We start from the raw sequence: 22,684 nt of genomic DNA, 5'->3' as shown, positions 1-22,684 counted from the left end.
CAGAATATGCAATGCAATATGCAATACATAATTTTTAAATCAATGAGATTGAATGTAAATTTTCTTTCCCCACCTGAACTTTCATCTCCCCCCCCCCCTCCCTCCTCTTTCCTTCTAAGTGTGCACACATCTATGTAGAAATCTATAATGCATTGGCTACAAATTAAGACAAAACTAAAATAAAATTTAGAAAGCTCTCAAGCAGACTGTTCAGTACCCGGAACAAATCTTACTTGATCCACGTTTTTCCCTACTTTTCAACATTAATTTCAATTACACTTTCTAACTGAATGTACCTTCAATTACATATGTTAAAGAAAGTGAAAAGAGCATTTTTTTACTTTTCTAATGTGTTCCACAAATTCTTCCTTGTTGCCATCATACTTCGTTTTCTTTGGCCCCTTCAGGACATTGCTGGCTTCCACTCTCTCCTCCTTCAGGGACGACAGACACCTTGCGAAAACAGATTCTCCAATGAGTGTCACAGGCATTCCATACTCCAGAGCAGAAATGGCCGTCCACTTCCCAGTCCCCTTCTGGCCAGCAGAATCTCTGATCTGCTCCACTAAATATGAACCTACGGAAGAAAAATATATTTTAATTACATGGGTGGATCAGAACGGAGAGTAGACATTATCTATTTTTTTAATGTACTGGGGAAGACAATTTTTACATAATATTGGGTTGATGCATAAGTTCATAGTGTTTGCATTTGGTATGCATTTGTGAATATGCATTGAATTATGCAGATTTGAAGACAATGTTATTTGTAGGCTAAAGAACAATAAGTGTCAAGTGGAAAAAACAAACACTTCTGACCAGTGGCGGCTCGTGACTTTTCAAAGATGCGTGCTACAACTGATGCTGTTTTTCATGTACTTATAATGACCCCTACCCCCCCCCCCTACCTGCCCCCACCCACACAGACTGGCACTGTGGCCACAGACGTTAAGTGGTCTACTTTCGATCTCGCCATCGAAGTTCCGGGTTGGAGTCTCGGCCCGGTATGGGTATTCTTTGTGAATGCCCCTTCATTAATTCCATTATTACAAAGTATTACAAAGAATACCCATACCCGGGCCGAGACTCCAACCTGGAACTTGGATGGCGAGATCGAGTGCCTTTAAATACAGTGCTGTTGTCAAGATGTTCTTTAACAGCATTGTCTAAACTGCTGACAAAATCAATGAGCCCTAAAAATACCCCAGGGTTTGCGGAGGCTGTTTCATCGTGGCCAGCCATGCAAGGCCAATGCAAAAGCTCCACAGAACTTGATGCAGTCTATGATTTTTGACAAGACATGGCGATTTTTTTCTTGCTCATTATGCGATTCTAGATAAGCGTGGCTTAACTGCGTTGCTATGTTGACAGTTCCGAGAGAGACAAAATTTAACTCATTATTCATGTGCTTTTTGCTTTCACTATTAGCCCGACCCTGTGGCTGAGTGGTTAGCACATCGTGCTGAAATGCCAAGGGTCCCGGGTTCGAATCCCGGTCGGGCTTGGTTGTTTGTGAATGTCCATTCATCAATTTCATCATTTCATCACTCATCCCCATCTTCGCAAATTAGCCAAGAGGCACAAAACGCAAAGTAAAATAAACTAAATCAATCAATCAATCAATCAATGCTTTCACAATTATGCTTTCTCATATATTCACATAAATGTCCTAGATGTTTTAACCCTCCATTAGACCACGAATCATTACTTGCAAAAAGTATGCAAGGAAAACAGAATAATGCATTTCGAATTTGACACCCACAAAGCCATGGTTCACTATCGTACAGTTTTCTATTAAATCACCTTTTATGCGTAGCGTTCTTACCTCCCTTTGCATTTGAAATTGATCTAAATCTGGCAACGGCCGTCCTAGCGCTTCTATTTCCAACTTTTCTTCAAGCGTTCTTGAAGAGAAAGGTCGCTGCAACAAGGAATCCACCGAATTGATGGTACACTAACACACACACTCACTTTCACTTCTAACAACAACAAAAAGCTAACCCTTCACAACAATGACCACCACTTCACATGCCACGCGATTTTAACACAATGAACCGCGTGGAAAATTTTCAGGTCTGGAAGCCGGGGAAAAATGACTGTACTCTGTAAGCTCTGTAAGTTTGTTTCTTGACTATTGAAGTGCTACATAAACACAAGGAAATATATTTCTAGCATTTAAAAACAGGTAATTTAGATAAAATAGAAAATTAGAATTTCCTAAACATAAATTACATAGCAGAATCCACTTTCGGAAGCAAAAAAGGCACAGACTATAGTTTCAGAGTTGCAATCTTTACAACTTACCACCAAAATAGATAAAAGGCTAAGGGGTAGTGTCAATTCGCATTCCAACTTTTTTGCAGGTGCTGCTAATGTATACGACATGTTACAAACATTACATAAGTCTACACTGATAACATACAGAACATTTGAAAATGACATTAAAAAACGTTCTGACAAGAGGCAATAGGTTGTTGTAGACTTTCTTCTTATCCTGAGATGGCAGGCACACTTACCGTGCTGAGTCCTCCTGTAGCGTGCTAGCAGACGATTTTTCTCGAGCCGAGACCCTATTCCCCGTACAAATCGAGAAGTGGGGGTGTACAGTATTCATGCACGGAGTGATGAAAAAGGGGCGAAAACGTGCTGTTGAGATTTTAGCACAGTACGCTATTCCATATATCCCAACAGTGTGAGGGAAATACGTGGCGCCGCTGGTAAATGTTGAGGCTCTTAACATGAGAAGTTTCATTTCACTTTGGGGCTTCATTAAACTTCTTGCATCTGTGAGATTTGCTTTTTTTCTTCTTTTCATTTTAACAAATTTAGCAACATGCTATAGCATGGTAGCACGTATTAAGCAGCCGCCACTGCTTCTGACATATTCTTCTGTCTGAGTATAACAGAGTAGCAAAGGCAGCGGAGGCAGCTCGAAACATTTGTGCCGTGTATGGGGAGAATGCCAACGGGGAAAGCAGGGCAAGATAATAATTTTGTCATTTTAAAGAGGGCAATTTTGACTTGAGTGATTCTCCACGTTCAGGAAGACCATCAGGCTTTAATGAAGACCATTTAAATCCTTTAATCCATGTCAGTCAACGTGAGAATTAGGAAATGTGATGAACCGTAACCATTCAACCATCCTGCGATATTTGCGTTCCATGGACAAGGTTCAGGATACCACACGCTGAGTAAAAAAACGCTAACATGACAAAAGTTGCTATCCAGGAGCTTGGTTGGGAGGTTATTCAATATCCTCCTTACCCCCCAATGTTGCACCCTGATTGCCACTTTTTCAGCTCTAAAACCACCAATCTTCAAGAAAACTCCTTTGGTAATGAAAATTCTCTTCAAACTTGGCTTGATGATATCTTTAACCCCAAACCAGCTGATTTCCTCAGGCGTGGAATCGAAAAACTGCCCCAGTGTTGGTAGACAGTCATAGACAATGAAGTAAAATATATTACTGATTAATTTCTGTCATTTGTCATTTTATTTTTTGGAGCCTCAGTGGTTCTGTTTGATATGGACTCCATTCCCAGGATGGGTGATCTATAGGCCAAAAGGTTTAACCTGGCTCAGCTCCCACCAAAAACTTCTCTGTCTGATTTTGGTGCAAACAAACAAATGTGGCAACAGGTCATGCTGCAATCAGTCATTTTGGAGTGCAAGGACAAACCTCTCCACCACCAGGAAACTCACTATATGCCAATATGGCAACAAACGACTCACACTTATCACTCACAAGGAAACTGCAACCACTGGCATGTATGTTCTGTCTTCAAGGCTTCTGCCAATGGATGAAAACATCCACATGATGCCTGGGAAAGTCTGCTAGCAGAAGGAATCTACAGTTTGGTGCCAACTCTGCCAAAGGTGTTCCTTAAGGTGAGGAATATTCTTGTCCATGCAGAAAGTGGCATTGGGGTTCACCTAGCTTCTAACAACTGCGTATTTAAGGCTAGCCATGGAGTGGCTGGGTAATTGTACTGATCGCACCACTTCCACAGAGGCTTAGATCGTAAATGTGTGGGCTTGCCTCCACCCCACCCCCAATGGCATATCCAGGGGGATCGGTCCATGGGGTCCGGACATCCCCCCAAATTTCTTACCTTTTTAAAAAATATACTACATGGTAGAGTCACCATACTTCTCGATGAGACATTTTATAGCAGGTGTATAACAATTATCTCCGTGCGCACGGTTTGTGGATTCTAAAATAACATCAACTAAAAGTTTTCAAGTTTCAAACTTGGTAGTGATATGTCAGTTGAGAATCTGTTTTTGACTATTGTCAGTGTGTGAAACATGATTTCAAGAAAAAACATGATTCACTTCATGTTTTTCTTAAATTTCTTCAACCTTGTCAGTTAAGTGGAGCTGTCGGAGTGACCCATCCCAAGCAAGTGATCATCTACCCGCAGTTGAGAGGAGGACTTTTTAAATTACACTATTTATCTGTGAAAAGGTTTTCAGTTTTACTGTTCAGCTGTCAAAGTATTTAGAGCCCTCATCATGATTTAGCCTCTGCTCTTACTAATTCATAGAATCAGAAACTTCGGGAGATTTACGATGAAGAGTTTGTGACTTGCTTGGCTTCCACACCTTAGCTCCTCACTCGAGGCACGGGTGCACTCCGTACTCGGCTCAGTTTTGTCTACATAGTTGCTATGCGAAGAATATAAAAACCTAAATAATAATAATAAAAATGTAAAATGCTTTTTCACTAATTACTGAAACTTCGTTCAATCGTACCGGCACACACATTCACACATACATATCTGTATTCATGTTATTACCTAATTCATTAGAGCATTAAAAAATATAATAATTAAAAAAACTGTTTCCCTGACACAAGGACTGTTCACAAGCTCAGCCAAATATTTCAAACTGCTTCTAAAAAGTGTCAACAGACATTTAATTCTGAAACTGAGATTCCAAGAATAGACAAAACAAAAAAGTGAGATAACCATTCTCGTACTATTATTGGGGGGGGGGAGGAGGAGGCTGATGCTTTATTGGCCTTGAGGGATGGGCACCCCTGGATGGACCCCTCCAAATTTTATTTCTGGATATGCCCCTGTCCACCCCTATACCTTCATGATACAGCCAAGGGCAAAGGTAATAGTAGGCAAATTGTCCACCATTTTCATTATATACAGGGTGTATATAAACATGTGTCATAAACTTTAGGGATTTATTCGTGACATCAAAACATAACAAAAAGTTCATATGAACATGGGTTCTCAAATCCTTCGATAGGGAGGTATGAAAGGAATTCCCTGTAGTGACTCCTGGTTGTGTAATGTACCTCAAATGTGCATTTGTACTCACTTTCTTGTGTACAGTTGGGCATGGCATTTGTTTTTTTTTTTCTTGTCTGATTGTAGTTTGTTCTGTTTTACAGTAACTTCCATCACAACACATCACAATGATATATTCAGTGTCTGAAATGACGGATATGCACTACATGTACGGTCTAGCAGATGGGAATGCGGATGCAGCACGTCAATGTTATGCTGAACGTTACCCTGGGAGGCAGTTACCTTGTGCACGAACGTTTGTACGACTACACCAATGCTTGCGAGAGACAGGCACATTTGAGAAGAGAGTTTCAGATGGTGGGAGACCACGCGATGTACGAATGCCTTAGCTTGAAGAATGGGTTCTTCGGACTGTGGATGAAACTCCATCAACCAGTACAAGGACAATTGCGAGAAGGGAAGGCGTTAATCACATGACGATCTCGAACATTCTGCATGAAAATCTTCTGTACCCGTATCACCTTCAACGGGTGCAAGGATTAAATGAGGCAGACTTTCAGCCACAAATAAATTCCTGTCAACGCATGTTAGGGCAGTGTGCTGTGTTTCTGCAGTTCTTAGCATGTACCTTATTCACTGATAAGGCTGGCTTTTCACTTGATGGGATCTTCAATTATCATAATCACATCTGGGCTTATGAAAACCCTCATGCAGTGCAACAAGACAAACATCAACAGAGGTTCAGCCTCAACGTGTGGGGTGGAATCATTCATGATCATCTCATTGGCCCCTAATTCTTTCCGCAATGTCTGACTGGACAAACGTATCTACAGTTTCTCAGACATGAGTTGCTGCATTTACTTGATGATGTACCTCTAGATGTCATCCAACGAATGTGGTTTATGCACGATGGTGCTCCAATGCATTTTACACGAATAGTTCGCCAGTTTCTTGATAACCAGTTTCCGAACAGATTGATTGGTCGCGGGGGATCCATTGCAGGGCCTGCCCAATTGCCAGATTTAAACCAAATGGATTTTTTCCTTTGGGGACATTTAAAATCCTTGGTGTATTCAATTCCCGTACCCAATGTCGATTTTCTGAGGGAGCGTATCCAACATGGATTTGACCAAATACGGAACACACCAGGAGTTTTCCACAACGTACGGCAAAGTATGGAACGCAGGCTCAGGGAATGCATGGAAGCAGGAGGTGGTCACTTCTAGAATTTTTTGTAAATGGCAATGTGTTTGGTAAATGTATCATTTTTGTGCCATGAATATTAAATCCTTTCATACATGTACAGTAAATGTGTTTGGTCAATGTCTCATTTTTGTGCCATGAATATTATTTCCTTTCATACCTCCCTAACGAAGGATTTTCGGACCCATATTCATAAGAACTTTTTGTTATGTTTTGATGTCAAGAATAAATCCCTAAAGTTTCTGACACATCTTTTTATACACCCTGTATTTATTCCATATCCTGTGTTGTTCAAAGGAATGGAATTATGTTGATTCGAAGCAGGTGCTGGCCTCTACTTGTTTTTATTTCAACTCATTATCACATTGTGGAAAACAAATAGAATGAAAATAGTGATTCACAATTTGCTTACTGTTCCTTCAGCCATTGGGTGTACATTACTACCTGCAGGAGAGTAGCTTTGTCATGCCGTACCTGCATTTGACTCACTAATAAAGGTCAAAGAAGTATTTTGAAGAGCCATTCGCCAGAGGCAATATCAAATGAAGAGCTCTGGAATAATCTGAGAAGTGATCAAGATATGAAAGCATAGCAAGATTGGACACTCTTAAAAGATGGGAAAATAACATCAGAAAGGAGGCTTTGAAAGGACATCCCCAGGTAAAGAGCAAGCAGGGTTGACAAAGGACTACAGGAAATAGGAGTCCTTGAGGCTGAACTGAAGGAGGAAAGAAAATCTGGGGTGTTTGAGAAGATGGCATGGAAAGGTATACATTGTGGCCTTACATTTTCCATCTGATTAAAGGAAATATGCTGCCACAATATCTAACTTTACAATGTTCATTTCAAGCACATTGCAACTCCTTGTTACTTCTGTTTCAGATCTTGTTTTAAGTCCACTTTATGCACAGAGAGGCTAAGTGAAACCAAACCTGCAGTTTACAGTGGGATCTGAACCACTATGTGCCTCTACCGGAGACCTCTCGATTAAAATTACGCCATTAAAAAAAAGTAAAAGTAAAGTGTTCCCCTGTGCATAGCACCACGCCATGAAGGCGTATAGGGGGTGTGGGGGTAACGCCCCACACTTTCTTGATCCGGTCGTGAGTGGGGGTGATGTGATCAGCATCACGCCCCTGACTGCCTTTACCCCCCAGGGTTTCCCCCAGGTACCCATGTTATTCGACGCTGGGTAGGCGCCGGGGCCGCTTCCACCGTTAGAAAAGTTCCCGGATTTGAACCGGCCGGGGATCGAACCCAGGACCTTTAGCATGGTAGTCAGACGCGTTACCGACTGAGCCACCGCGGCCATTAGGGAGGTCAAATTCCTTGTTGCTGCTGGACACTTTTGCACATGTGAATAGTAATGAAATATTCTTACAAATGAGGAAAAATTCAACAATATATTTTATATAGCTAGTCAGAGTTTTAATATCATTAATAATCTTCTATTTCAAAATAAGGACTAATGCATTCCCTGATTACTTGTATTTTACAAAACTTAAGTTATTTTTTAAATTTAAATTACTATTGAATATGATGGCATTGTTTGAGAAGAAAACTTACCATCGGAATCCTTGAATTTCAAAATATCTTTCGTAATTTCAATTAAAAATGAGTCCAGCTCTCCTTTGTTCCACTCTTCAAAAACCTGCAAGACAAGTTACAAAATGTTCAGAAACATTGAAGAGTACAGAACTGAGAATTCAGTATAGTATAGTAATTGAGCATCTCAGTGCCACATGTGAAACTTGTTCAATGCCTGGAATATGTTATGCAGCTTGCTTCAGACGTTGACCTAGCCTCTAAACAATGAGTGCCTTGCCAAGTTATAAGCTGGGTTTCAGGTTTCAACTATGTTTTCTTTGTCACATTTAATTTAATTAATTTACTTATTTATTTGATTTCTATGGGCACATTTAGTATGACTACAGTTATTTTCAATACACACACACACACAGGGTCATTATAAATTATTGAGCACATTTGAAGTATGAATAATAAAAAAAAAGAACAAAGATAGTACCCACGTTTAGTTTTTGTCTTTGATAGACCAAGTTGAACAGTTTTCACCACAACTTCCACATGAGCTCCATGTGTGGCACTTAAAATATCCAGAAAATATTCAATTATGTGTTAATGTGCTATGCAACATTTGGGCAGTTATTCATCCAATGACTTTTACTCATTCATCCTTCTTATTTCATCAGGGAAGCTAACTTTAGTTGCATACACCCTGTCTTTGATAAACATCCAAAGAAAGAAATCCAAATGTGTTATGTTGGGGGATCGTGGTTACCAGGGAATCAGTTATTTAAAGTGTTGGGATGTTGCATTTGTTCTAAATAAAACTGTTCAACATGGTTCATTAGAGACAAAAACTAAATGTGGGTACTTTTTTTTTAATGCCATCGGGGAGGCCACTACAGCTTCCATGTGTTCTGATGCACTGCATAGTGCATAGTGCATAGTGCTTTGTTAGGTAGGGTTTTATTGTCTGTATTGGCTCATTACTGAATGATAAACTGAGTTTACACTTAAACCTCTTACCTTACTCATTGCATCATTTGACAACCCTAGTGCATCCTTCATCAGATGATAAGCTTCGCAGATGAGCTGCATGTCACCGTATTCAATGCCATTGTGAACCATCTTCACGAAGTGACCAGCACCATCTTCGCCCACCCAGTCACAGCAAGGCTCATTGCCTGCCTTAGCAGATATCGACTGAAAAAGGAAGGGAAAAGCTTCAGAAATTATTTTACTGAAACTTATTACAAGTTTTGACATGCACACTTGGTATTGTTGCCTTTATGCCTCCATCCGAAAATCAACAATACAATACAATTTTAAAAAGCAGTTTTGCAATGAATCCCGTCAACAAATGTCTTAAAAGGTATAGCGTGTTCTCCGAAAATATAGAAATAACAGGTGTGTATTAATTTCAGTACCTCCTGCTACTATCCATATGGAAAACTTGAACAATAAAAGCAGCAGGGCCCACTGAAAGTAATAGAACCTTTTTTCCTAGTATGCCTGCATAATGATTGCTTTCATTTTGTTTTAGGATCAGGTCCAATTTACTCCTGTGCCACCTCTCGAGGATTTAGCTGTATTTTTAAAAAGTTTAGCTTCTTTTTGGGCAGACCTCGTACACTTGTTTAAGGAGCCATGGTGGTCTAGTCAATAGGGCATCTGACTGCTACGTGGGAGATCCAGGTTTGATTTCTGGATTCCTGGGGTGGGTGATCAAAGGAGAAATTTTTCAGACCTTATGCAGGGATAAGGCAGCTGTAGGGTTCACCCAGCTAGGTGTGGTTACTGATATTGTCGCAGTGTTGCACAACGACCGGATATTTTACCATGAAATTTCATGCTTTTTGTTAGTATTTTTTTCATAGCTTTCCTATTAAATATATTAAATGTAAACAAATAATTTTACCCTTGAATGCTTCAAAAAAACTAATTCCATTATGATCTGTTAAAAGGAAGGAAGCAACCTGCGACATTTCACAGTATATTAGTAGATGTACAGGTTGACGTTGCAGCGCTGAAGGAATGTATATAATTACATTATAAATATATAAAAATTAAAATTATATATATATGCAACCACCAACATTCCGAACCACGAGCTGCCACTGCACCCAGCATCAAATGAATGGGTACTTGGGGGAAACTTTAAGGGGGGTATAGATGGCCTGTTCAACATGTCGTTGGATCCAATATGGTGGACAGGACAGTGTAAAGTACAAGCGCCAAAAGGATTGGCCAAGAGTCTGTGCAGCATGCTTAGCCGTTGGATGTTGTTAATTTAATTTATGTGTAACAATACCCCTTCATATCTCTGGGATAGGGAATGTGTTTGTCTAATCTATTATTCTCAGGTGAAAATTAAACATGTGCTTCGTAAGATGAGTGTCATTGTGCAATTGTGCAATCACACCTGCAACAACGGACAGTATTGGATTACAAACTGGAATAGGGCTAACGCTTCCCAACAGTGGTGCTGATTACATCACCAAAAACAGACCAAGGTCGAGAATGTGAGATACCCTACTCCCACATCCCCCTACATGTGCCTTCATGGAATAGTGGAAAGTGAAACTGAAACTTTACCTTTGTCCCTCAGCCCCTTTATAATTTACCTGAAAAATATCCTTTATGTGAGGCCATGCTTCTGGGTTTCCTCCTGGCATAAGAGAAGGGCCGTACCTGGCTCCGTCCTCTCCTCCGGAAACTCCAGAACCCACGTACAGGATCCCCTTCTGCCTCAGCTCCTTCGTTCTCCTCTGGGTGTCTTGGTACTCAGAGTTCCCTCCATCAATGATGATGTCGCCCTTCTCCATCAAGGGCACAAGCTTCTGGATGAAGTCATCCACTGCTTGACCAGCTGGAAAGACAATTATTTCAAGGTTAATATATATATATATATATATATATATATATATATATATTTGTGGGTAGTATTGCACCAATATAAAATTCATTTAGTGTTACAGGTTTTCCATGATAATTAAATGCATGGCTTACGTCTTGTTCCAACATGAATTATGTTAAATAATACATTTATTTTTCACTTCTTTTGTTGGGTTTTTGCCACATATATTTATTCATTACTTTTATTGACAGAGTTGTGTAGTGCTTTCACCTTCTGAACCATTAATAGTTTACATTTTCTCTTTGGCACAAAAACAAAAAAACAGAAGAATATACAAAAATTACATAGAGACATAATACTAAAACCACATGCACACCGATACCATCAGAGGCTCAACACAATGACCATAATTTTAAGTTCATGCGAGAACATGATTTATTAATTGATTTGGTTTATTCTACTTTGCTTTTCTGCCATTTTTGGCTAATCATGAAGATGAGAATGAGTAATGATATGATGAAGGGACACTCATAAAGAACATCCATCCCTAGGCTGGGATTCGAACCCAGGACCATTGGTATTGTAGCATGCTGTACCAGGCACGTATCCAGAGGGGGGGCTTAGGGGGCTCGAGCCCCCCCCGAAAGTTTTAGGTTTACACTAGATAAAATGAGTTTTTTTTTGTTTCTTGTGGTGTGAAATACAATAATGTGACAATAATTTAAGGAAAGAAATAATTATGGAGGCAAGACTGAGAATGTTCCGTAACCCTGTTATTAATAATAGCACGTATCCAAGATGGGGCACAGGGGGCTCGACCCTATCCCCAGGAAATTTTTCACTTTACGTTAGATAAAATTAGGTTTTTGGCTTCTTAAATAATGTTAAAATAATGTAAGGAGAGAGATAATTATCGAGGCAAGACGGAGCATGTTTTATACCCCTGTTATTATTAATAGCACGTAGCCAAGGTGGGTATGAGGTGGCTCGAGCCCCCCCTCAGGAAAGTTTTAAATTTACACTAGATAAAATTAGATTTTTGGCGTCTTGAATAATGTGAAGATAATAAATTTATAAATCTGAGAGAAATAATTATCGAGACAAGACGGAGAGTGTTCTATAACCCTATTATTGTCAATAGCACGTATCCAAGGTGGGAATCAGGAGGCTTGAGCCCCCCTTCAGGATTTTTTTTCTGTTTATACTAGATAAAATTAGGATTTTGGCTTCTTGAATAATGTCATGATAATTTGGGAGAAATAATTATCGAGACAAGATGGAGAATGTTCTATAACCCTGTTATTGTTAATAGCACGTATCCAAGGTGGGGTTGATGTGGCTCGAGCCCCCCCCCCATGATTTTTTTTATTTTACACTAGATAAAATTAGGTTTTTGGCTTTTTGAATAATGTAACGATGATTTAAGGAGATAGACAAGTATCGAGGCAAGACTGAGAATGTTCTATAACCCTGTTGTTGGTAATATTGCACGTACACTTTTCTTGCGCTTTCGGTGTTGACTCAGCGCACTTGAGGACTATGTAGAGACTTGTCAGCATTTCGATGCTGCACAACAAAGGTAGAGCCACACGTAGGGCGATTCGTTGTAATTTCTAATCTCTGGAAGGCGGGAGAGGGTACGTTCTTGAATGAGAGAAGGAGTCAATTACTGGCGATATTAACGATCGTTTTATCTGCGGAACGTTCTACAATATAATGAGTATATAAATACGCCGATTCAATTTTTCGATTGATCTGTACAAAGAATCGGTTAATGAGATTTCAGAGGTAAGTGTGACAATTCATACAGTCGATTGGTGATCAGATCAGTCAGCGTCCTCTGGTTGCTTTATAAGATATAGTGATTCGAAAATGAAGACATTGACGACAGCAGAACTTCCGGGGCCTCAGTGTAGTGCTAGCTCGGTTCGAGGGCCGAAGAGATCAAGGACTCTCTCTCTTTCTCTCTCTCTCTCTCTCTCTCTCTCTCTCTCTCTCTCTCTCTCTCTCTCTCTCTCTCTCTAAAGTGAATATTTCATCAGTACCGGATATTAAAACAGAAATAAGCTGCATAGATCAACTGAAAATCAAAGTTTTGAGTGATGATTTAGTTTTGCCAGAACTAAATTTCGTATATGCAGTCTGAGAATTTCATGATATAAATAAATACTTTTGTTTAAGCCTATTGGGTTCGAAACACATCCAAACACTTAACTACCATAAAGAGACAGCCGAAAATTTTATGAATGTCGAGAAGAGAAAGCAAGAAGATGTTGCATATGTAGACATTTTAGGCGGAAATTGCAGGCTCTACCAGGACCCACATCAGGGCTCTACCAACTGAGCCACCTAGTCATCCCTGACTTCAACCGATTTTTCGTTAAAATGTCTACATAGTACATGTCCTGTGTATATCAAATCGTAAGGTGTTGCCTGCATAGTGAACAAGCACAAAAAATATAGGAGAGAGAAGAAAACTGAGGAGCATTATCACCGGTTGCGGATAATTTTTTTCTGTGGTCAACAAGAGCTACTACTTCGAGGTGACAATGACAGTGGCCTAATAAGGGAGATTTCACACCGTGTCGCCTGAAGATTAGGTTTGTGCGGCCTTTTGTGTCGCTACGGTGTGAAACGTTGCTGTTGATTGGCCCATTCCAATCGACATGTATCGCGTGTCCCTTCGGTCTGAAACCTTCCTAAGTCTTGAAAATCCAAGTCACAAGGATGGAAAATTAGGGCCTTGTTAAGGTTAGGTGTGAAGGCAGGTAGACCACAGCACCCTAAAGGATCATATTCAAACCTGCAGGAAGAACGCATCTTACTTGAATCTCCAATACGATGATAAAAACTTCTGGTGAGTTCATTTTAAAAAATGTGTCCGAGATAAAGAGAGGCGTGCCCAGGATTTTCGGAAGGGAGAGGGGTTACGCATACTATTTTTGGTAGTCAGTCCTGATTTTGCCATTTTTTCCCTGTCTTTGACGTTCCTCTTTTTTTTTCTTTTTTTTTTTAAAAAAAAAAAGGAATACTGGGTCAAATGGGGTTATTACCTCACCAACCCTCTCTTGGGCACGTCACTGGAGATAAATGAGTAAGCATTTGATCATACTGGGAGACGAAACATTAGATGTGCTGGGAACGGAAGGGTTTTCATTATGCATTAATTGTTTCGTGATCCACGTGTATTCGAGAAGACTTCCTTTGTTTCGTGCCGATATATAACAAGACAGCGAAAGCTGTGACAGGCATTTTTGAATACTTGTGAGTGCTAAGGCCTGAATCGGAACAATTTGGTGGGTTTCGGCTTTTATAAGAGCTGAAAAAATGGGAGGACAAGACACGTTAGTGGTGTTCAGGCTCGAATTAGAGAGAAATATTCGAGAGCTGTCTGCGTCCAGTTCGCAACCCACAATTTGAATCTCGCGTTGTCGAGTGGATTGTCCATCCCGTGCATGTGTAACAGCTTCGTAAAAACACTCAAAGATACCATAGATGTTTTTATACCTGATGAGAAGAAATGGACAAACACACATACTGAGATGGTTCCGGCACACATTATTAATGCATGGAAACAGAGGAGTCGAGTGGTAAAAAATGTTCCGATTTCACGTTCTGATTAAAATGATAGCCTTACAGTGGCAACGATTTAAGGGATAGTTGCTCCCCATTTTTTATTTTTCTGCTTCAAAATTATGGCCTCTTAATGTTAAGCCTTGGCTACCAAGAGAAAGTAAACTTTCCTTGCAACGCCCTCCGCACCACCCCCCCCCCCCTCGTTTTGGAACCCAATTGCCACCACTGGTCTTAAACATACAATTGTGAGGTTCTTACTATACCCCTTAAAAAATGGTGTTGAGCCCCCCCCGAAAGGAATTCCTGGATACGTGCCTGTGCTGTACTAAACATTTCAGCACAGGACATGAAATCTGGTTACATAAACATTACTTCCTTCTTTGTTGAATCTCTGACATTACTTACAATAGCAAAACAAAGTTTTTTTTGTTTGCTTGTTTTTCGTTGTAGACAACAAACTACGATGAACACACATTAATTTCATTAATTTGTGTTGCAGCTGTTTGGATTGGAACAAACTTCCATTACAGCTAATTTTTCATGCATGAACAAAACTCATGTAGATTCCACATTGAATTTCAGGTGCCAATAATTCAAGCATAATTCCCAGAATTCAATGAGTTTCCAGTTAGAAGACATGCTGGTGTTACACCGTAGAGATAAAGTACATACAGATCAAGCACAAATATAGAACATAAATTAAACATACCCTTAACCAACATCATAACACGTCTTGGCTTCTTCAGCTTAGAAATCATTTCTTCTATGCTATGTGCTCCTACTACCTTGGTGCCCTTTGCTTCATTTTGGAGAAACTGATCCACTTTCTCTGTAGTCCTATTGTAGGCACAAACCACAAAACCATGATCGTTCATGTTGAGAATGAGGTTCTGGCCCATCACGGCCAAACCAATGAGAGCAATATCAGCCCTGAAAAAATTAAGATGCACAAGGTAAAAATTTCAGTCATTAGCAAAAGATCTACAGAAATAGTTCAAACCATTCCCATTTATCACTTTATAGGTGGTGTTATTATTATTTGGGATGGTATAGAGACAAAACAAAACCGGATCCTTCATTTGCTCATGGTAGGATATTTGAAAAATCCACATGAATTTAGTTACTACACAACTTCTCCAGCCATTTATTTGTATTTTTGTTTTGAGGCCACTTTATGGACAAATAGGCTAATTGGGACTGGATCTAGAGTTTAAAGTGGGATCTAAAGTACTGTGCTATGTGCCTCCACCAGGTATCAAACCCGAGGGGGCTGGTTTCATATTGGTTAGTAATTTATTATCAGAATGTTCGTTCTTCGTTCTCTTGATTACAAGGTGACCACCTTGCCACTATATGCCATCAGGGAGTGCTTTCTTCAGTCATACGAAGTTGATATCTCACATGATTGTTTATGGATATGAAATATTTTGTTTATAGTAATTACAAAGTCAATTCCATTAATGGCGTCATTGCCTTGTAATCAAGGGTTCCCAGATTCGACACCTGGTGGAGGCACATATAGGGTGGCTTGCATTCTACTTTAAACTGTATATCCAGTCCCAATTAGCCTATCTGTGTTCAATTCAGTAATGACAACTGTGAATCTGCACTGCTTGCTAGCATATTATTCGGGATAAAATTCTGGTTTTAAAGGATTCATAGCACTGAAACAAGGAGTTAAAAAAAAAAAGTTGTTAGCCTGGAGAACCTCTGTATGCTGGGAAAGTTTTTGCGTCATCACTGCATTACGCAAACTATCCTAGCGTGAGGGATGGCAGTAATCACATTTTCTGTTGCTTTCATCAACACTCAGCTGTACAGACTACACAATTTTAGATGAAAAGTTTAAATTTCCTCTTTGTTACAATATTTTCATTACAATTCCATTTTATCCCTCTACATAGGCTCCCTCTAAAAAAAGGGGGGGCAAGGGGGTGTCACTTGACCCATCTTCCTGAAAAAGGCAAAGATTGGCTATTTATTTCCATTGCTTTTATTTGTCAAGTCGTGTTTGTATCTTCTCTCTAGATTCTGATCTTCTGTTCTTAGTTTTAGCATGTTTATTTGTGCTTACCTTCTCTCTACTAGATCATTTTTCTTTCAATGCTTTGCCGCTCGTTTACTCACTTTCCGCTCTATTTCCTCATTTCCCTCTCTCTTTCCCTTGTTTGATTGATTGATTTAGTTTATTTTACTTCGCGTTTTGTTCCTCTTGGCTAATTTGCTAAGATGGGGACGAGTGATGAAAGAATGAAATTGATGAATGGACATTCACAAGCAACCAAGCCCGAGCGGGATTCGAACCTAGGACCCTTGGCATCGCAGTGCGATGTGCTAACCACTCGGCCCTTCTTTGTTCCTTTCCCTCGCATCTTTATTTCGCCTTCTCTCTCTGTTGCTTCTTTATTTTTCTTTCCCTTCTCTTTCACTTTTGTTTCTCTCTCTGTCTCTACTGTTGCATTTTTTCTATTCTCTCTCTCTATCGCTTCATTTTCTTTCTCTTTGTCTTTCATTTGTATTTTATCGCTTCGGGCTGCAGCTCGGTAAGTGCAAGAAGAATGTAGAAACATATTCTGTTCTTGCAGGACAATGCTCCCTCACACAAGACTTGGAAAACACTGGCTTTGAAGGATTTAGAGATTAGGTGCATAGACCATCTACCCTATTTACCAGACCTTGCTCCAACTGACTATTAGGCCTACCTATTTCCTAACATTAAATGACACTGAAAATACAAATTTGTAAGAATTCAGAAACAGAGACGTTCTTTGAAGACCAAACAAAATCATTCGTTTCCTTCATCATTTCCTCGTACTCAATAATCAGGGGCGGCACCAGGGGGCGCCCTAACCATCGAGATCAATCCGAAGAGGTGGCAGAACGACGTGAAATAAGAAAAAAATAAGTACATAAAATATTTCTAAAAAACTACCTTGCCTTGTTACAAAATACATCACATTGTGTTACATTCGTCAATTGATTGATGGATTTAGTTTATTTTGCTTCGCTTTTCTGCCACTTTAGCTAATCGCAAAGATGATGAGTGATGATATGATTAACTTTATGAAGGGACACTCACAAAGAACACCAGTCTTCAGGTCGGGAATCGAACCCGGGACCCCTGGCGTCGTAGCGCGTTATGGTAACCACTCCGCCACGAAGGCCGTCCTTGCATTCGTCTCAAGTTACGTTTTTTTACGAATTAGCGGAAAAGTTTAAGCACGTTTTTATAGATTAATTTTCTTCTTTTTTTAAAGTCTGCTGCGTTATGAAACAACGCCCTCTGAGGGAAGGCAAGAACAATTGAGGACTCCCGTGATTGCATAACATGTTTTCCAGGATGTGACTGGCAAGTTTCGGACGGAAGCTACGAGAAAAGAAACCGCAGGCTAAAGCTGTCTAGACCTTCCTTTTGGGTTTCATATCACAATTCCACAATGTGTGTAATAAGCTTTTCCCAGGGCCGGCGCTAGTCATTTTGCCGCCCTGGGCGGTGGCGGCAGATGCCGCTTCCTTTCGAACCCCCCCCCCCTCGTCATTACGCAGCAAGGTAAAAACTGAAAAATCAAAATTTCCTGAGTAAAACATCAAACTATAAAATAAATAATGATACTTGTTGCGCTATTTCAATATTATTAAGCACAAAAGGATATCTCGCTCGACCACAGTTAAATTTTATAAAAAATGCGACACTAATTTTATATTATTATTATATTTTATGAAAAGTATCTCTTCTCTCTTAAATGTATTAACAAGCATTAGGAAACAAATGAAGGCTTGACTTCATATGTTTACCGTTGTAGGTCTATGATATATGATTGGATCCTTAAAATGTAATATTCCCGGATCTCCCGCGTGGGTGATCTAAGTTCTGAATTCTTTCCTGCGTTGTCCCCTTATGAAGCGGCTCTGGGGTTCACCCAGCCTCAAATTAATAGGTACCTGTGGGCAACCCTGGGAGGTATAGGCGGCCGGGGAGTGGTGCTGATCACATCATCTCCAAAATAGCTGAGATCAAGAATGTGTGTGGCCCTACCCCCCCCCATCCCCTAATTGTGACTTCATGACATGGTGTTATATGCACAGGGAACTTTACGTTTACCTTTGCATGTAATATTCTCTTTCGTATAATGCTACATTGCATAAAATGGAAACAAGCGTGTTTCAGACGAAGATAGTATTTTTATTCACCTTAATTTCCAAATAAATTTTGTTCGCCACTTGCCACCACGGTTACCGACGCGACAAAATTAATAAATTCCAAGTTCTACACTCACATTAGGTGCAAAAACATGACCCTTTATCAATTTAAGGTCTCCTTTGGTGTATTTTTTTAATTATAGCCGAAAGCACTTTTAGTTCATCTTTTAATTCAGTAGCCTTCATGTGTTACCATTCCGGCAAGTTTTCTACACTTTTCAGACAAAAGATGAGATGGCATATCTTTATGCTTACTAATAACATAAAGAAATTTTAAAAATCACTATGATGTTTAAGCTGCTCAAATCTTTCTCTTAGAGCTAAAATAATCGTCTAGGACCTGGTAATAAAAATAAACTTTGTACCGATTATGTGGATCTTCAGCAGTTACATGATACGGAAACTGCTGCTTCTTTCGATTTCGGCCCTGTACAGTGTTTCCTATCTTTGGATCATCTATATCTAAATTCGATGCCAATTCTTTCTCTTCAACCTGAACTCGCAGGTCACCGCTGCCCGCCGACGCCTCCACGAGTGGAGGGAGGGAGGCCCTGCCAGGCTGCCAAGTGGCGTCTAAAAAACTTTGAAATTTTTCATCAATCATGCTTTTTTCAAAGCGCTGATATGTTTGCAAGAAAACATCTGACAACATCGTAGATTAATGTTTTGAAGACATTTGCTCATTACATTACGTTGAATCTGTTCCCAATTTGTGGCACTCAGTGGTTTTAAAGTGATACTACTGATATGTTCCTTCAAAACGTTGGGTTGGCATATATTAACTTCCAAGTTATATAATATAATATTATAACTTTCAAGTTTTCAATAGGCTTATTTTTTTTCTTCTCTTCGAATTTTGCCGCCCTGAAAATTTACCGCTCTGGGCAGTGGCACGGTCTCCCCCTCCCTTCCGCCGGCCCTGGCTTTTCCTCCTTTTGGGAGCATGGCTGGTTTCTGGTAGTGGTATGAGCTGCACAGTGGGCGCACAAGGTGCAGCACGAAATGCAGTCTGTAGGCAGCTTTCAGACCGAAGCGTCAGGTGTAACTTGGAAACTAACCTTTAGAAAAAAAAATGTAACATTTCTTACCGAACCGACACAACAAGTTGGACATGTCGCTCGGATTGAGCAGTTTTCTCGATACCGTGCATGATGTCGCCTCGATCTGTTGTTTGTGCATGCGCGGTGAATGCTTGCTTAGGGAACTTTCAGACCGAAGCGACACGGCCTCCTTCAGTTTAGAATCAAGCATGCGTAAACAGACCGAGGCGACACGCTGCACGGTATTGAGAAAACGTTATTCTGAGCGACAAGCTACACGTATCGCTTGGTAATGAGCCAATCAACAGCAACATTTCACATCGTAGCGGCATGACAGGCCACACAGGCTGCGTTCGATTGGTGAAATCCTCAAGTGATATGTTGCTTGTCGCTTCGGTTTGAAAGCAATCAAAGGTGACAGTCGAAAAGAAAAGCCCACGACATTCTGACGTCGTGGGTCAACGTCCTCTGTCACTCATACGCTACTACATTTTGCTAAATATATTTAGGATTATTTTCATTGGTGGACAATAATAATAATAAATGGTGATCAGCAGACTCGCACTTCACCAAGATATGAATGCTTACGAGAAATTCGCGAACTAAAGTGCACAGTCATTTGTTTTCTCTTATTGCTTCCCCTTCTCATGTGCCTTTTGACAGGGCTGCACAATTTTTCAACGCAGGAACACGGGAACAATGCAAACAGCTGATTGCATCGCCCACACTCCCTTCGCTCGCTTACGGTTGAAAATTCTACAACAGCGCCAGGGTTATTTCGTTCTTCGTGGAGCAATATGCATATAATATCTGGGAGAGGGGTTCTTGTAGCTAACCATGGCTTACTGGTTAAAATGGCGGAATCGATTTGAATAAACACATGAAAATGTAACATCTTCAAACTAGAACTTGCAACTGTTTCGAGGGGGTTCTTCCTCATTCATCAATAAGTAAATCATGATCGGACGTGGTGGTTCAATCGGTTCAATCTATCAGGAGGGAGACCTAGGTTCGATTTAGGATGGACACAAAATCCGGAAAACGGATATACGGATTTCAAATTATCTCATATCCGTTTCGGATGCAACGAATAATCCGGATAGTAGAGGAAAAGTCTAAATATGAGCCCCCCCCTTTTTATGTCGTCATTTTCGATTTCGAAGGAAAAAAAATAATATATCAAGCACCTGCCTTTAAAATGCATATATATGAAATATATACTTAAATGTAATAGCATGCTAAAGTATAGAAGGTCTCCATCCTTTTCTTTCTTTTTTTTAAAAAAATCAATTTCCAAAAAATGGTAAAATGATGTACTTCAAAATTGTGGTCCAATGGGCTACTAGTGGCAATATCACAAAAGCAATTAAAATTTTAAAAACAGTCATTTATCACTAAAACATTATAAAATTCATATAATGAATAATCTGTTGTTTTGAAAATAACGCGGAATGGGAAAAATCGAAAATAAGAAAAACACAAATATTTGTTGAAAATGTGATCTCAACATTAGACCTCATATCATAGCCCATATTTAGACCATCATGCTATTTTTCTTCAATTTATTTTCTCTCTCTGTGGTACATATTTCACAAACAAATCATGGCATTATAAAAGCTCACATTTGTTTTATGTACCGCTAATATCATAACATAACCTATAGAAAGCAGATGAGAATTCAGAAAACGCCGAGTTAAAACATACCTGCAAAAAGTTTTCGGAGGTCGCAATTCTATAACAGCGTCCAAGGCCGAAACTAACCACCACATTCTCCTGCGAATTGGCGCCGCAACCTTTGTCCTTGACAGATAAACAGTTCCAATAGCCTCTGCCAGGCTACAGCACCCGGGAGCGCTAATAACTCCAAAACCCATATATTTAAACCTTAGCCCATATTTAGACCTTCTCCTCTACACATTTGATGAAGGATTTGTAGAAAATCCATGCAGGGATAAATACGAACATAACGAATATATGGATAGCCCGTAAAATGGATAAACGATAAAGCTGTCCTGATAATGTACACATTCGGATATCCGCACATTTAGGATAACCAGAATATCCGATTATCTGGATAATTCGAATAATCAAAACATAAGGATAATTCGTAATCTGGATATCAGAATATCAGACATCCGTTGAAATCCGGATAGAAAAGTATCTGATATCCGGATAAAATTTTATCTGGATTTGGCCATCCCTAGTTCGATTACTGGAGCTAGATATCTCAGGTGGAAAATTTCCCACTAGTGTCCTTCCAAAGAGTAGCTACCTGGGGGGTCCCGAGTTCGAATCCCGGCCTGGGCGTAGGTGTTCTTTGCGAATGTCCCTTCATAAATATCATCATATCATCACTCATCCTCATCTTCGCAATTAGTCACAGGTGGCAGAAACGCTAGGTAAAATAAACCAAATCAATCAATTTAAACCATTGGGAGGGAGAGGTAAAGGCGGTTGGAGCGTGGTGCTGATCACTAAATTACCTAAAAAAAAGACATTATTTCCCCTACACTTATTTTCGTCAGTTCCGTGGATGCCATTTTTATCACTTACACAGACTCCGGTATACTTTTCACTTTCTTGCAGGGCGAATTCCCCATAATGGTGACACTATCGAACACTGGTCACTCGAACAACACTAGAACAGCCATTTGCACTGCAAAAGAACTACACCGACCACTTCCGCCCTGTGCTCGTTTGGCACTGAGGCAAGAGGCACGCTGCAACGCGCATCTGGGATACTCGGAGTCTCACCTCGATGCCAGCTGACACAAAACGCTATGCTATAATGCGATAAACACGGAGTTATGAGACGGAGCAACCGAGTGTGACCGTGTTAATGGCTGCCTCATCGCAGAAGGGGCTGTTTACAAGGTTAAGACGAGACTTTGGTATTCATATACTTCTCTATCAGACACATATCTAGAAATATATTAAGGGGGAGGGGTTCGAACCAAGCGTGTTAGGAATAATAATGTTTAAATTAAAATAAGTATATTATAATTAAATAAAATAAATAC

At 40.0% G+C, this 22,684-nt stretch overlaps 1 protein-coding gene across 3 annotated transcripts in view; it reads right to left on the bottom strand.

Annotated features, from left to right (window-relative positions):
• Positions 1-22,684, bottom strand: part of Pgd (phosphogluconate dehydrogenase) — a 46,042-nt gene that overhangs the window by 7,823 nt on the left and 15,535 nt on the right. For 2 of the 3 annotated variants that reach the window (XM_083111389.1, XM_083111386.1), the window contains exons 2-6: positions 15,134-15,354; positions 10,616-10,860; positions 9,018-9,194; positions 8,034-8,118; positions 342-577 (exon numbers count right to left, since the gene is read on the bottom strand). In XM_083111389.1, the coding sequence (XP_082967515.1) occupies positions 342-577; positions 8,034-8,118; positions 9,018-9,194; positions 10,616-10,860; positions 15,134-15,354 (964 nt within the window). Of the gene's footprint in view, positions 1-341; positions 578-8,033; positions 8,119-9,017; positions 9,195-10,615; positions 10,861-15,133; positions 15,355-22,217; positions 22,368-22,684 lie in introns of those variants that run through there. The other variant, XM_083111387.1, reaches the window with a different exon arrangement.

The sequence above is a fragment of the Lepisma saccharinum genome, chromosome 25 (assembly GCF_977018435.1).
Source record: "Lepisma saccharinum chromosome 25, izLepSacc3.1, whole genome shotgun sequence".
In the NCBI taxonomy this organism is placed as follows: Eukaryota; Metazoa; Arthropoda; class Insecta; order Zygentoma; family Lepismatidae; genus Lepisma; species Lepisma saccharinum.
This window is presented reverse-complemented; position numbering and strand designations above follow the sequence as displayed.